The sequence below is a fragment of the Anticarsia gemmatalis genome, chromosome 29 (genome assembly GCF_050436995.1).
Source record: "Anticarsia gemmatalis isolate Benzon Research Colony breed Stoneville strain chromosome 29, ilAntGemm2 primary, whole genome shotgun sequence".
Lineage (NCBI taxonomy): Eukaryota > Metazoa > Arthropoda > Insecta > Lepidoptera > Erebidae > Anticarsia > Anticarsia gemmatalis.
This window is the reverse complement of record NC_134773.1, coordinates 1,678,827-1,695,239: the sequence shown is the minus strand read 5'-3', so window position 1 is coordinate 1,695,239 and position 16,413 is coordinate 1,678,827. Positions and strand designations below refer to the sequence as shown.

The following is a 16,413-nucleotide window of genomic DNA, read 5'->3' as shown; positions in this document are numbered from 1 at the left end:
CTACATAGGTACTTTGTAACTCGGCTAGGCATTGTGGTGTATCGTGTCGAAGGCTTGAGTCGGTTCATGTCGGATCAAAGTGTTTAGTGCTACAATATGGGGTTCAAGGAAGTTTTTCTCATTGCTTTTATAGTTGGCGCTGCGTCGGCACAAAATAACTGTGAGTATATAGAATAATATATAATATTTGTGTATAAAAAAAAAGCTTGAAAGTCTGCCAACTAGTTTAACGGTATCGTGTTATAACTCAGGTAACTGGGTTGTGGTCCGATAGACAGTCGCTGAATGTAAAATACTGGTATTCAGCTGCATCCAGTGAGACTGGAAGCCGACTCCAACATAGTTGGAAGACTAGGCTGATTGATTTTTGTATAGAAAAAAGTTGATGATAAAATTTAAAATGGCGGACCTTTTTATTGATATCGTGTTGGATTTGTGCAACGGTTTTTTAAACGATAACATTATATGTGAATAAATATTAAATACTGACGTATTTGTGCGTATTTCGGGGTTAAAGTTAAATTAAATGTATGTATTTTTTCTTACAAAGTTGGTTTTTAGAAGTACAAGAAATAAGTGGTGTTCTGTGAACATCTTTGGTCTTTTCCTATGCTATTGGAATAAAGCATTTGTATATGAATATAATTTGTTTAAAAGATAGTTATATTGAAAATCATAGTCAGATACTTATATAGGAAAGCCTTTGCCCAGCAGTGGGACGATTTAAAACGTTAATAATAATGAACTTTGAACCAAGTTTACGGTTGGTTATTCGGCTATTTCATAGATGGGTGATTAATGGATTAATCAAAATCTTAAAAGCTATTTTAAATAGAAAACCTTATTTGTTTACCCGAAGTTTCGATTTCGATTTCGCATTACATCGACCATGGTCACAGTCACTCCCGTATTATGGTCTCTCACCACTCAAGGTATCCTAACCTTTAATTTTCAATCGCGTTTAAGACCCGTTACATTTTAATATGTGTACAAGTCGCGAGAGTGTATAATCATGTTAATGTAAAGAGTTTCAATCGATTACTGATTAGCGTACAATCAGGTCATAAAATTATATATTTATATAATAATACAAGGACTTGAGCCACACATAACACGCTTGTAGCACGCGCTAATCGCGCTTGACTAATAAATAATGTCTTCATCTATACTAATATTATAAAGCTGAAGAGTTTGTTTGTTGGTTTTAACACACTAATCTCAGGAACTACTGGTCCGATTTGAAAAAAAAATTCAGTGTTAGATAGCCCATTTATCGAGGAAGGCTATAGGCTATATATCATCACGCTACGACCAATAGGAGCAGAGTACCAGTAAAATAATGTTACAAAAGCGGGAAAAACAATCACCCATTCTCACTTATGTGACGCAAGCAAAGTTGCGCGGGTCAGCTAGTAACCAAAATGCCGCCACGGCGGCCAATTTCATTGAAACTAGCCAATGGTGCAATTTTTTTTAAAGTGTCCAAGTGTGTGTACAATACACAGGTACACTTTCTTATCTCTAACTCTCATAGTTCGGGACGATAGACACGACCAGTGAGAGGTCAGGCGCAGGACCGACGGCTTTACGTGCTCTCCGAGGCACGGAGGTCTTCGACCTCAACTTTGTAACACCGGTCTATTCACTAATAACTTCTATACAGAAATACTTACGATTAAATTTTTGGCTCAACCCAGACATCTGCCTAGATCTCTTTATGGCATAGGCACCTATGCATATAACGGCATTAGATGTTAAAGTAGCTAAATATTGGCTAGAAGAACATTATAATTACTAAATAATATAAGAAGCGATAAGAAAAGGAATTCATTTTCAAAATTGAAGCACAGATTATGCAATGCAGTAAAATAATGGCAAAGTGCAAAATAAAGATAAAAATAATGTAAATGTTGACCAACTTGATCGTTGATAGCGATATCTTGTTTATAAGAAACAGTGAATCAGCCATGACTGTTTATAAACGCCAAGACAAAATTACTTCTTTCCAAAGTATAATTTTTAAAATATTTAGAAACTAGCTGAGCCGCGCAACTTCGCTTGCGTCACATAAGAAAGAATGGGTCATAATTTTCCCCGTTTTTGTAACATTTTTTGTTGCTACTCCGTTCCTGATGGCCCTAGCGTGATGTTATTTAGCATATAGCCTTCCTCGATAAATGGGCTATCTAACACTGAAATAATTTACCAGTAGATCCTGAGAGTAGCGCGGTCAAACAAACAAACAAAGAAACTCTTCAGCTTTATAACATTAGTATAGATATTACAACCTAGCGGCCCCGGCTTAACCCGATTTAAATAGTTATTTTCTAAAAATAAAACCTTCTTTTTAAACCACTCTATGTGTTTACACAAAACCGCATCAAAATCCGTTGTGTAGTTTTAAAGATCTAAGCATACACACCTACAGACGTAGAGACAGACGCGGTAAGCGACTTTGCTTTATACTGTTTATTTATATTAACGTTAAATTCATATTAATTAATAAATCTCTTCCGTTTCTGACTGACTGATGGACAACGCACAGTCGAAACTACTGAGCGTACAAACTTGACATTTGCTATGAACATTCCTTTGCAAGTGTAGAAAAGCACTAACTCCCGGTTTCTGAGGTACATTTAGCCGCAGTTTATATAATAGCGTTAAAACTCATACAAAAAAACACTATTGAATAGATAAACTACCGCTAAATGTACTCAGAAACCGGGGGCAAGAGAGGAACTTAGCAAATCCTTCCTGAGGGGGATAAAAAAGGGGAAAACGTTTAAATGAAAGATCAACAAAATAAATTACTGTGAAAACAAGAAAACTAAAGTCCACGTGAACTGTGGTAGCACAAAACTTATATATGTATACTAGCTGACCCGCGCAACTTCGCTTGCGTCACATAAGAGAGAATGGGTCAGAATGTTCCATGTTTTTGTAACACTTTTTACTGTTACCTCTTCTGCTCCTATTGGTCATAGCGTGATGATATAAAATATGCTTTTTTTGTCACGAAAAATATTCTCAAAATTATTTATATCTCTTAGCATAACGAAGTCGCGCTAAGGCATACCCGCCATTAAAACAGTTGCCATGGCAACGGAATTTTGTTAATTCAATGTCATTATAATATTGATTTCTCGCGACTTCGTTGAATTTTCTGAATTTTCCCGGGAAATGCGTCATTTTCCCGGGGTAAAAAGTAGCCTATGTCCTTTCTCGGGTACCAAAATATCTCCATACCAAATTTCATGCAAATTGGTTCAGTAGTTTAGACGTGATTGAGTAGCAGACAGACAGACAGACAGACAGACAGACAGACAGAGTTACTTTCGCATTTATAATATTAGTATGGATGTTTCGTACTAACTATGTTTCGTACATTTTTGTAAAGTTCCTTAGTACATTATTTTTGTAATAGTTGCCTTTTCAAAGAGAAATTAATGTAATAATATTTACTATTCCACGATTTGTCTATACAATAAACATAATACTGGGAATTATTTAAAATAACGATTTTTAAAACTAAACTCTTAGTAATAGATACATAATCTGGAATACCATTGAAGATAACTGATAAATACCGATACGAGTAAATGTGACCTTCAGGGCGCGACTGATAAGTGCTAGATATCGAATTTGGGCTACAAATAATATAGATATTAGTTAAATTTATAAATGATGTAATAGCTTCGGATAATCTTAAACATGAAGCACTCATAAGTCTAGAGTACAAAGTGCCCCTGTGGCGTGGTCGGTAGGGTGTGTGACTAGGAACGCGGAGTATCCAATTGGAGGTACCGCGTCCTGCCCACCTTATGGTGACTGTGGAAGGAACACAGGTTTTTAGTCGGTTTGCCCAAATTTAAAGCTGGAACGCCGGAATTCGGCAGGATTTGTTGATTTTCAAGTATAAGTAGGTATGATATGATCTTTGAAGTTGGGCACTAATGTCACCAACTTTTATTTAACGAAATAGAGCACATCCGATTGTTGAATTATCGAGAGGGTAAATAAAGAGCACAGACTTATGATATAGAGAATGATTTAAGTATCCATGATGAAAAAATACATACTATTGTTCTTTTTTAATAGTTAAAAATACAGCTCCCGCACTTAGAATAGCTCTTGTGTCGTGGTGACTTTTACAAATATACAAACAGAGTTTCAGAGTACGGTTACAACTCTACTGGTTACCCAAGTTTCGTGTTTAAACGTTAAAAAATCTTCAGTGCCGCTGCCCTTAGTTACTATACAGTATACCATATTGTTATTGCTCATAAAATAATTCAATGTTATTTTAATAGCATGAGTCAGTGGCACGCCTTGGCGTTATCGTTTATCAAAAACCAATAAGTTTCCAAGTCATATGACTGTGTACAGATAAGCCGAACAAATTTAAAGGAAAATTATTGAATTTTTTAACTAAATCTTGGTATTTTTGGCGTTTTGGTAAAAAAACTTATGTCCCATAAGGTGACTGTATGCGTATCACGTATATCTTAGTTGACAACTAGTGTATGTCAAATTGATGGTCTCTATTCAGTACATTGCTGCTTTGATGTAACGTTTTCATCACTATAATCTAAGGGAGAAAACAATGTACAGCATAGTGGCTTTCAAATAGTTTTCAACTGAAATGCGCGATAGCCCCCCTGAGCGTCTGCAGACGTTCAATATGTATTGCGTCTGGTGGTCGTGGATTCGATTCCCACACGGAACAATTATTTGTGCAATCCACAAATATTTTTTTCGGGTCTGGTTGCATTTTGTGTCCGTTGTTTGTATGTTTGTAAAAGTACCCGCGACACAAGAGCAATGCTGAGTGCAGGAGTTGTTTTTAAAAAAGAAAGAATTTGAGGTTATTCTTTTCAATCGCCTATCATGTGCTTGCTAGTATATTAAAATTTAACGATTTCTTATTTTTATTTCAGACAAAGTATGTGTGCAAGGAATCCAGCCTTCTGTATGTCAGAGCATCGCCAAAGACGACAGTCAAGTGTCTTGCACGCAACTAGAATCCAGGTAATTATCACCAGTCTTTTACCAGCCCATCATAAGCCTTTGTTACAGAAAAGTACAGAGAAACCTCTGGGCTAAAACAGCCGCACGGATCTCTGAGGTCAAGCTACGCTTACCGGGAATGTTTTGTGGATAGGTGTCCGTATTTTACATTCCGAGTTCCTCCGTGCTTCGAAAGAAATGTTAAATTGTGGGTCTCGGCTGTTATTTTCGAAGATCTTTGACAGTAATTAACAGTAGTTAAAAGCTTGAAAGTCTGACAACCAGTCTTACCGAAGGATATATAACCTGAAACTTGAAACCACTGTGTTTAACTTGCAGTTCATAATAAACTTAAAGAGATAGTAAGATAGTCTTAATAAATTTTTACCCTTTGGATATAGAACTCTAAAAATAAATAAATATTATTGGACAACTCACACACGGTCATTGATTCCTAACTAAGCAGAGCTTGTACTATGGTAACCAACCTGATAAACATACTTATGTACTTCTAAATACATACTTATATAGATAAATGACCATGCTTTGCATTTCAGAGTGGACTGTGCACTGAAGTTAGCGACAAAAGAAGCTGATATCGGCTACTTCTCCGAGGAAGAGACAATCCTCATTGGCCAGAGACAACCGAACAATCATAGAGTCATCGCTACTATCAGGGATGCCAATAAACTTGGTAAGAGAATAAAAATAAATCTAATATATAAAATTCTCGCGTCACAGTTTTCGTTACCGTGCTCCTCCGAAACGGCTTGACCGATTCTCATGAAATTTCGTGAGCATATTGACTAGGTCTGAGAATCGGCCAACATCTATTTTTCATGCCCCTAAGTGACACTCTTTTTTAATTTTTATGGCAAAACTACTTTTGCCGGGTCAGCTAGTAAATAAATAAATATCATTGGACAACTCACACACGGTCATTTGATTCCAAACTAAGCAGAGCTTGTTCTGAAACCAAATAAGTGATAAACATACTTATATACTTGTAAATACATACTTATATAGATACATTAACAAACTCAGAACAGATACTCGTGCTCATCACACAAATATTAGTCCCGGGTGTGATTGGAACCCACCACACGCGGCGCTGCAGTTATTGCGGCGAGGTGACCTATTAGTCCTAGAGGTCTTAGATCTTTAAGTGTGTCATTGCATGAATTTGTCGTTTCCTACCTAATATTTTTAGTCAAATTGGAAAAAGAAGGAAATACCCAATTTGTCAGCCATTTTTTAAAGTTAGTCAGAACTATGGTACTGAATGCAGGAAATCAATAAAAACATAATGTTTATCTTTAAAAGAATCACTGATAATAATATATCATGACATTTTCAACGTATGACGTCACTGTGACGTCATTTTGCAACTGCAGTTACTATGACGAATAAAAACTTCTTAGAAAATTTTACTCATAATGTGAATCAACGCCATCTAGTGAGTTCAACCGGAACTTAAATTTCCTGTACTCCATTTTCATTTGTTTGTATTATTGCAATGGTCCGAGTATAGTAAGATTCTACTCCCAATTTCGTTGAAAGTGAAAAGATTTTCCGGGGCAAAGAGTATCTAGATGATAGATGATAGAGAGATAGTTTATAACCTGGGTTATCTATGTGGTAACCCAGGTTATAAACTATCTGTATGGAAAATTTTATCACAATTTGTTTATTATTTTTGGCGAGAAAGTTCACAAACATACAACTTATTGTCACTCATATTCGAATTTTAGCTCCATTTTCTCTCAATAGATAGCATTTGCCTTAATTCACATCCATAACCTTTACAAAACATAATCATATATAAAAGTACTTCTCCTCCCCGATAGATGGCGTTATTCTAAAATTTACTTCTCTTTCAGATCCCTATGCCTTCGAAGCGGTGGCCATAGTACCTTCAAACCACACCAATGGCCTGGAGGGTCTTCGTGGAGGAGTCTACTGTCACCCTGGCCTCGACCAGACCGAGTTTAGGTGGTCGCCCAGAGTATTGAAGACTTTGGAAGAGCTAGTAAGTGTTTGAACTTGTTTTCTTGTAATTCTGGTAGCTGTCTCTGTGGTCTAGGTAGTGTGCATGTACGATTTCCGGTTCGAGCTACTTCTACAAGTCTTTTCTACGTGAATTTATTATATTTATTCAGCCTTTCATGTGAAACAGACGCGATATTATGTATGTATGTACTAACGAAACAGCTATTTTCTCAAATTCTTTATTCTTATTTATCAATTAATTTAGGTCAAATATTGACACTTATGATAGTCGTTACAATTACTGAATCTACCACTAGCTCGGAAAGGGGGTAGAGCCTTATGAGAAGAGCTATCAAGAAACTATTTTATTATTTAAAGTCAAAAGTATTTGTTGTGTAAGCAAAGTTATATGAAATACACCCAGTATTTCATATACCCCTACACACGCCTTTAGCTATAACATGCGTAATATATTATGTACACAACGTATAGAATTTTCCATACACCAATAAAAATATATTTTTCTCGTACCCAGGCTGCTCGCACAGACCGCTGCCATGACATCCAGACCTCCGGGAAGACGGCTGAAGAGGTGGAGGTGGAGACCATCAGCAGATTCTTCTCATCTGGTTGCAGACCTGGCTCCTGGAGCGCCAACGCGACTGTTGATGCTGCTCTTAGTAAGTTTAGTTTAGAATTCATTTTAACCTTTTGATATAGCTGCCATATTGTCATTTTGGCTGCTGGGGCATCTCTGAAGCCCTCATTAAACGGACGCGCAATGTGCTGTGTGTCCGCAACAGAGCAGTTTCAGACCTTATAAACTCAAAATGTGCTAAATATATTTTCATACGAAATTGTTCAGTATAAAGTGCGATTTTAGACGACGGTTTTCAGCTTATAATATTGAGGATTACCCTGACGTAACTCTGGCTTAACCGGGGCTGGCCACTAGCCACGTTATAAAAAAACTTAGTCATTTTGTACGTGTAAGTGCCCCAAGCTAGTTGTGCTCACCGGTCGGTAAATAATCAGTAGGTTAAGTAACCGTCGCCGCGATTATTCGACAGATAGGTCCGCCTAGCGCAATTTGAAATGAGCGTCTATTGCTTTGGTGGTCACGTAAAAAGTCCCGGTTGTTGTCAATTAAGACAACAGTCATTAAGTCATGCCAATGACTTGACACTAGGTTGACCACTAACTATGAATAAACTAATATAAATTGTTAATTTTTCAGAGGCCCGCTTCCCAAGTCTGTGCTCTCTCTGCGGCCCCGACTCCGGCTGTTCGCGGTACACCATCGACATGGGGGTGTCCATCGCCGGAGCCAACAACCAGAACAGACACATCCAGGCCCTGGAGTGTCTGAGGGTTAACGGCAATGGCGCCCAGCCAGCAGTAGCATACGTCGCCTGGCAACACGCTAGAGAATATTTCTCGGTGAGTACACTTTTATTAGGTCGGGGTAAAAGTCTTTTCGCATTACAGTATGTATGAACTTGTAATAAAATCTCTTTGGCTTCAAGAATCACAAATGAGTACCCGGTTCATTAGGTTTCTTTCAGTAAACTCGTGAGGTACCCAAATATCGAGTTTTTTTGTGTAGAGAAAAGATTTTATTACAAGTTCATATTTTTTCTCGGAGCTAATATGTATGCTAGTAATCCCTAGATGCTTAGAGTAGCTCGTGGCTTAGTTAACAACAGCCGCGCGGATCGATCTCTAAAGTTAAGCTACACTTGTCGAGGTTTTTCTGTGGATAGGCGACCACTTTATACACATCGAGTTCTTTCGTGTTCGAATGGCACGTTAAATTGTGGTTCCCGACTGTCAACGCGTCACGGCCGCCCGCTAGTTTAATAAATACATTGATTAATCATTGTTATTTTTTCTTTCAGATCCGTAACCCACAAGACGCAAGTTTCTTCTCCGTGCTGTGCAGCAACGGTACCCTCGCTCCTCTGACCACTGAGACTCTCGGCAACAGCATCTCGCCCTGCGCCCTCGTCAGACAGCCCTGGGGCACCATCGTCGCTCATGCGTAAGTACCTTCCGTCTAACTATAGTGTAACAACTTAATATAGAGCCTTATGTAAAGGTATAAGCTTGAGTTGGTTTCATAAGAAAAAATAATCGAAACTAGTTCATATTCCCACTGTCAATGTTACCCAAATGAATCAAAGTTACCCAGATTGACCTTACACAAAAAAGCTCGATATTTGGGTACCTCACGAGCTCACTGAAAGAAACCTAATGAACCGTGTACTCATTTGTGATTCTTGAACCCAAAGAGATTTTATTACAAGTTCATACATACTATAATGCGAAAAGACTTTTTCCCCGACCTAATAAAAGTGTACTTACCGAGAAATATTCTCTAGCATAACATTCAGAATATAGAACATCAGCGATGCAGCTGACGGTAGCCTGTTCGATAGAGTTACTTAATTTGGAAATACACAGAATTATTCATATTAAGAAATCTAGAAAATCTTACAACCTTTCGGGCTTCTGACTACTTTTCGTTAACGACTGTCAAAATTATTTTAAAATGACAGCCGGGACCCATAATTTAACGTGCCTTCTGAAACACAGAGGACCTCGAAATGTATAAGTCGGTCACCCATCCATACAACAATCTCGGCAAGCGTAGGTTAACCTCAGAGATCGATCCGCGCGGCTGTTGAGATATATCAGTTGAGAAATAAAAATAAAAATCCATCCTTGAAATGACCCGACCAATGGTTGCTTAACCTGCAGATCGTTTACGTTTCAATTAATAATTTTTCTTTTCCACAGCGACGTAGCACAGACCCTCCTCACGAGCCTGAGGACCTGGTGGCCGGAAGGTGCAGACCCTGGCAGCAACAGCTGGCAGTCCATCTTCTACAACGCCGTCGTGACGCCGGCAGGAGGTGCCAGTGCGCGCGTCGTCTTCGAAGATGCTCCGATCTTCCCACTGAACTATACTCAAGCCAGTAAGTGTAACCATTATTTTTGTTAAGAGGAGCTCGTGGCTTAGTTAACAATAGCCGCGCGGACCGATTTCTGAGGTTAAGCTACGCCTGCCGAGGTTGTTATGTGGATGGGTGACCAGCTTATACATATCGAGCTCCTCCGAGTTTTGCTTTTATCAACGTTGTAATAAAGTAAAGCTTAAATTGTGGGTCCCGGCTGTCATTTCAAAGATCTTCGACAGTCGTTAGCAGTCAGAAGCTTGAAAGTCTGACAACCAGTCTTACCGAAGACTTCTAATCTTTATTTCATTAATTAATATTTATTTAATGTAACTTGTTCATGTAACGCTAGGACAGTGATGGGATGGGGTTCAAGCCTTAAGTCCTTTATGCTGCCAAAGTGCGGAGTAACGACTTACCTAATACTCCAAAACTGATTTAAAGCATGCAAGGTTGATGTCATGATGTTTTCCTTCACTGTTGGAACAAGTGATCATTATTTCTAATACACACATAACTTGAAAATTCATTGTTGTGTTGCCTCGTGTACGAACCATCGATCACTTGCGTGGAAGGGAACTTATACCACTTGGCCAACACTGTACTATTCGGCTATCAGTGCACTGTGGAAGTCAACTTAACTATTCTTCTCATTGGCCCTACCTTCCGAACTGGCGGTACATTCACTCTCTGTATCATTGACTATCATAAGTGGCAGCATTTGACCTATATGAATAAATGATTTGATTTTGATTTAATTTTTTTCTCTTCCAGTTCGCCCCGTCTCCACAGTGGACTCCACTCCCACTTGCATCCCAGCGCGCCGCTGGTGTGTCCTCTCTGCCGCCGAGCTGGAGAAATGCAACTGGGTGCGATCAGCCTCCCACATCTTGGGCATCCAACCACCCATCTCCTGTCAGAGGGGGGAGAACATCTTCGAGTGCCTATCAGACATTAAGGATGATAAGGCAGACTTTATCTCTGCTGGTGCTAATTATGGATACATCGCTAGACAGTGAGTTTTGATTCATTTGATTGTTTGTTTGTTTATCGTATGGTTAGTGGTCAACCTAGTGTCAAAGTTGTTCAAGCCGCCCGAGAGGCCTTTGACGTGGCTTAACGACTGTTATCTTAGGTGACAACAACCGGGACCGACTTTTAACGTGCCCCTCTGAGACGCACAGTTCAAATACCACTATGCGGTCACCCATCTACGGAATGACCGCACCAATGGTTGCTTAACCCACAGATCGTTTACCGACCGGTGAGCGCAACTGGCTATGGGCGCCTCATTCATTTGATTACAATAATAGGATGGGAGTCATAGCCGAATGGTTTAAGTTGGTATCTCCCGCACGAGTGGTTGCAGGTTCGAACCCGAGTCAACACACCAATGACTTTTGGAAGTTATGTGTGTATTAGAAATAATGATCACTTGTCCAAACGGTGAAGGAAAACGTCGTGATGCAACCTTGCATGCCTGAGAGTTCTTTAGAACAGTTCTTGAAGGTATGCAAAGTCCCCAATCAGCGCTTGGCCAGCGTGGTGGACTCAAGGCCTAACCTCTCTCTCATTATGGGAGGAGACCCTTGCCCAGCAGCTGTGGGACATTAATGAGTTAAATTATGTATTATTTATTTCCCTTTATTCTCCTTATAATATTTATCCCTTTATAATGATGAACATATTTTGGACAGCCATTTGCTTAACACAACAAATGTAAAGCAAAAATAAATACCGAAATGGGATTCAAACCTGTAATTTCTGGCATGGCAACCGCATACACTACCAAACACACCACTACAAAGACTAGAATCTCAAAAGTACCCCTATTCCACAGGCACTACAAGCTGACCCCAGTGAAGTTGGTACAGAACCCTCAGACGGAGTCCTACAGGGTGGCCGCCTTCGTCAAGAACAACGCTACCATCAGCGAGAACATCACCAGGTTTGAGAACCTGAGGGGCAAGAAGGCCTGCTTCCCGGAGTTCGGAGGACTTGGTGAGTGAAATAAATAATAAATAAATATCATTGGATAACTCACACACGGTCATTTGATTCCAAACTAAGCAGAGCTTGTACTGTAACCAAATAACTACATATAGATACATTAACAAGCTCTGAACAGATACTCGTGCTCATCACACAAATATTAGTCCCGGTTGTGATTTGAACCCACGTTTGTGCTACGGTTATTGCAAACCACCATTATGTAGCCAATAAGCATATATTAAAAGGTAAACCTGTTCTAATCTTATATACTTTTTACAAATATGCTATCACTATTTGTGAACTGCAGAAATATTTGTTCCGTGTGGGAATAGAACGACAATCTCCCGACACACTTATAATGGCGTGGCGACCCCAACCACTGCACAACGAAAATGAGTATAAATTTTCATCACCCCCACTTCATTCTGGAAGAGAGTCTTGCCCAGCAGTGGGATTGATTATTGCTCTATTTTGTCCAGCATACATGGCGTTCGTCCGCGCTGGCCAGCAGCGAGGCGTGCTGCCTCAGTCTGAGTGTGACTACGCGAAGGTTGTGGGCGAGTTCTTCGACGGCGCCTGCGCTCCCGGCGCCAGTGATGCCTCTCATGCCATCTTTGATGGATCTGTAAGTATATCTAGTTATACATACATACAGAACCGCCTTTTTATTAGTTTGATAATTTAATAAACAATAATGTAACGTACTTACGTAATGTACTGGTCCGGCTTCGTCCGGGTATAGTATAATTTTTGTCCCATTTATTCTATTCCCGTGCGAATTTTGATTTCATCCATCCTATACAAACTTTGTCCCGACAGTTACAAACATATTAAAAAAGAATAATGCAATTAGGTTAGTTGTTTTTGTGTTTAAATTTAAATACAAACTTATTGCGTAATATCACATAAAGTAAAGACACTTTTATAATTATGTTTTTCTTTTTCAGTCATTCGACTCGTCCGTGCTCTGCTCTCAATGCCAGCCGGCTTACCCAGTTTTGGGCAACTTCTCCAACCGTAAGTAACTAAAATAAAATAAATCTGTAGTCGCAGTCGCAGACGCAGACGCAGACGTGGACGTAGTCGTGGACGTAGTCGTGGACGTAGTCGTGGACGTAGTCGTGGACGTAGTCGTGGACGTAGTCGTGGACGTAGTCGTGGACGTAGTCGTGGACGTAGTCGTGGACGTAGTCGTGGACGTAGTCGTGGACGTAGTCGTGGACGTAGTCGTGGACGTAGTCGTGGACGTAGTCGTGGACGTAGTCGTGGACGTAGTCGTGGACGTAGTCGTGGACGTAGTCGTGGACGTAGTCGTGGACGTAGTCGTGGACGTAGTCGTGGACGTAGTCGTGGACGTAGTCGTGGACGTAGTCGTGGACGTAGTCGTGGACGTAGTCGTGGACGTAGTCGTGGACGTAGTCGTGGACGTAGTCGTGGACGTAGTCGTGGACGTAGTCGTGGACGTAGTCGTGGACGTAGTCGTGGACGTAGTCGTGGACGTAGTCGTGGACGTAGTCGTGGACGTAGTCGTGGACGTAGTCGTGGACGTAGTCGTGGACGTAGTCGTGGACGTAGTCGTGGACGTAGTCGTGGACGTAGACGTAGACGTAGACGTCTTGGATTACAAAATATTGCTCAGATATCGACTAAGAGTTTAAAAAGCCTTCAGTTTTGAATTTCTTTATAAATTATAAAGAAAATTAAAATTGGAAGGCGAAATTAAAAGATATTTGTCAGTATCCACTAATATTTTTATGTAATTTTAGTGGTTATCCACAAATATACATATCGCACTAATAATGTAATAGTGCTGCTACTCAAAATGATATTTGTTTCTGAATCGACGAAAAACTAGTTCATTTTCTAAATTCTAAATTATTGTATGCACAGACCATTTTTACAAGACATCTGTGTATGTCTTTCTTACGCCTCTCCTCCTGAAGTTTCCATTTACGACCACCCAGTCGGTAAACGATCTGTGGGTTAAGCGACTCTTGGCGCGGTCATTCCATAGATGGGTGACTGCATAGTGGTATTTGAAATGGTCGTCTCCGTATTTTTTACTGATAGACTCTCATGTTTCGAATACGTTATTTAATGAGCAAGCTCTCACAAGATAAAGAAGATTAAATATGAAATTCCACTGTCAAATTCGCTAGCTATTTGTTCAGTGGGTATCACCGTATTTTGTTTTATTTCCACAGAGGTTTGCTCATGGGACTATTCGAACCAATTCTTCGGCAACAACGGTTCTCTCGCGTGCTTAGCTGATCCTAGCAATGATGTCGCTTTCCTAAATATGAGAAGCATTTCAAGTAAGTTACAATTTATTATTATTATAATGTACATATCAGTCTAGCCTTCCAACAATGTTGGAGTCGGCTTCCAGTCTCAATGGACGCAGCTGAATATCAATATTTTACTGCGCGGCTGTCTATCTGACCTCCACAACACAGTTACCTGGCTTCTAACACGATACCTCTCGGTAAGACTGGTTGTCAGACATTAAAGCTTCTGACTGCTAGCAACGACTCTGAAACAAGTTTTATTGCTGCTCAACATCTTTAGAGGTATAACTCAAAGGTGACTGACTGACATAGTGATCTATCAACGCACAGTCCAAACAATGGACGGATCGAGCTGAAATTTGGCATGCAGATAGATGTTATGATGTAGGCTTTCACGAGTTCATGAGAATAAAAGTGTCGTTTTGTTGTAAGCCGGGTTCGAAGGAGTCCAAATAGTGCCCCTAAGTGGATAGGGAAAGAACTAACACTGTTCTTCTTAAAAGATACACTAAACTTAATGTTCGGCGAGTTACATTATCCCACTGTGTAAGAATATGATATTTTTCACATTTAATTGATATATTTTTGGACTCTTTTGTCTGAAAATGTACGATTTTTTCTTTATTTATTGAAATGTTTTTTGTTCTTCACCAGCTCACCTCACCTCTCTGGGACTCCAAGCCAACGATTTCCGTGCACTGTGCGTGAACAACTCTCTCGCAGATACTCCTGGAGTCAACATTCCTGATTCCTGTCTTCTAACCCTGGTTGTGGATGCTGAGGTCTTGACAAGAAGGTAAATTTCCTTTATTTATTTATGTTTGAGTGGTTTAATTTGGCACCTCCCACGCAAGAGGTTGCAGGTTCGAACCCGAACACACCAATGACTTTTCGAAGTTATGTGTGTATTAGAAATAATTATCACTTGTTCCAACGGTTAAGGAAAACATCGTGATGCAACCTTGCATACCTGAGAGTTCTTTAACAGTTCTTGAATTTATGCAAAGTCCCCAACTCACAGTCGGCCAGCGTGGTGGACTCAAGGCCTAACCCCTCCCTCATTACGGAAGGAAACCCTTGCCCAGTGGGACATTAATGCGTTTTATTTATTATACAATATATCAATGCAAGGAAATAACCATAAACTTTTATTCAGTTAGTGAAATGTATTATTTTCTCTTCCCAGAAACGACCCATTCTACAACAGCCTGAACGTGCTATTCGATTCGCTAGACGAGTATTTCGGATACAACGCAGCTAACGCGAGACAATTAATCAATTTGGAGATATTCTCGCCTTTCGGTGGAAACAAGGACTTATTGTTCAAAGACACTACTATTGGCCTGACTGAACCTACTAGGGCTTCAACACACGCCCCAGCAAGAAACTATATTGAATTATTTGAACATTTACAAGCTTGCACCGGCGCAGCGCCCGGCACAGCTAGTCGCAATTTCTATTCAGTTATTGCTCTAATTGTAACCTCCATTCTTACTAGGTTTGTAATCGCTTAGTGGAATAATTCTTGCATTTTATTTTAGTAATAAACGGAATAGGGTACTTGACTATCAGTCAAATCAGCTACTCTTTATGAAATGTCAAAAACATTTTCGTATAGAAATACGATAGTTTCCGTTGTGATCAAATGAGTGCCTAATTTAATGTTTCTGTGTGTAATAATTATACGTTTAAAAAAAATCATAGCATGGGCATTTTGAATGAACCTTTTACGAGTACAAGTTTAATAAATTTTGTTAATACAGTCAATTACCCTATTGTTAAATTTGTATCGTGTTGAAAATATTGGCGGTTCGTTGCGCCAAAAATATTTTCGATGCGTGTATCCGAACGTAATTTGTAAGGTTTTGACAAGTATGACAGTTCTTTTGGCGGGAAAAGAAGTTTTTTTTCTAAATACGTTTTTTTTTGCATTTAATTATTAGTTCATATTTTTAGGGTTACGTATGTATGTATTTTTATTACTTTAATTATTATTTCATACATTATGTTATATTGGAAATAGGTACTTAGTTCAGAGTAGTCGAAATGTAAGCATAATTTAATTTATGAACATTATAAACTTGTAAGATGCTGCCATTGTGTTACCATATGTAATAAATTTGTATTTTTGTGATTAAATAAAGTTTTTTTTAATAAAATATATTTTTATTTATAAAAAT

General features: G+C 39.2%; 1 protein-coding gene across 1 annotated transcript; it reads left to right on the top strand.

Annotated features, from left to right (window-relative positions):
* LOC142985158 (transferrin-like) lies at window positions 1-16,383 on the top strand. The gene is made up of 15 exons (XM_076133155.1): window positions 1-160; window positions 4,938-5,028; window positions 5,565-5,701; window positions 6,888-7,036; window positions 7,532-7,676; window positions 8,234-8,436; window positions 8,895-9,037; window positions 9,796-9,974; window positions 10,728-10,968; window positions 11,794-11,954; window positions 12,425-12,570; window positions 12,893-12,962; window positions 14,150-14,260; window positions 14,888-15,029; window positions 15,420-16,383. The coding sequence occupies exons 1-15, from the start codon at window positions 97-99 to the stop codon at window positions 15,745-15,747; spliced, it is 2,310 nt and encodes a 769-aa protein (XP_075989270.1). The 5' UTR covers window positions 1-96; the 3' UTR covers window positions 15,748-16,383.
* The last annotated feature ends 30 nt before the right edge of the window (window positions 16,384-16,413 follow it).

What these genes read in the sequence shown, in the direction of transcription:
- LOC142985158 (XM_076133155.1), top strand. Translation starts at nt 97, where the DNA reads ATGGGGTTCAAGGAAGTTTTTCTCATTGCTTTTATAGTTGGCGCTGCG. An exon ending in TATGGATACATCGCTAGACA is followed by an intron (nt 10,969 to 11,793) that starts GTGAGTTTTGAT and finishes CCTATTCCACAG; the next exon opens with GCACTACAAGCTGACCCCAG. An exon ending in CCCGGAGTTCGGAGGACTTG is followed by an intron (nt 11,955 to 12,424) that starts GTGAGTGAAATA and finishes TATTTTGTCCAG; the next exon opens with CATACATGGCGTTCGTCCGC.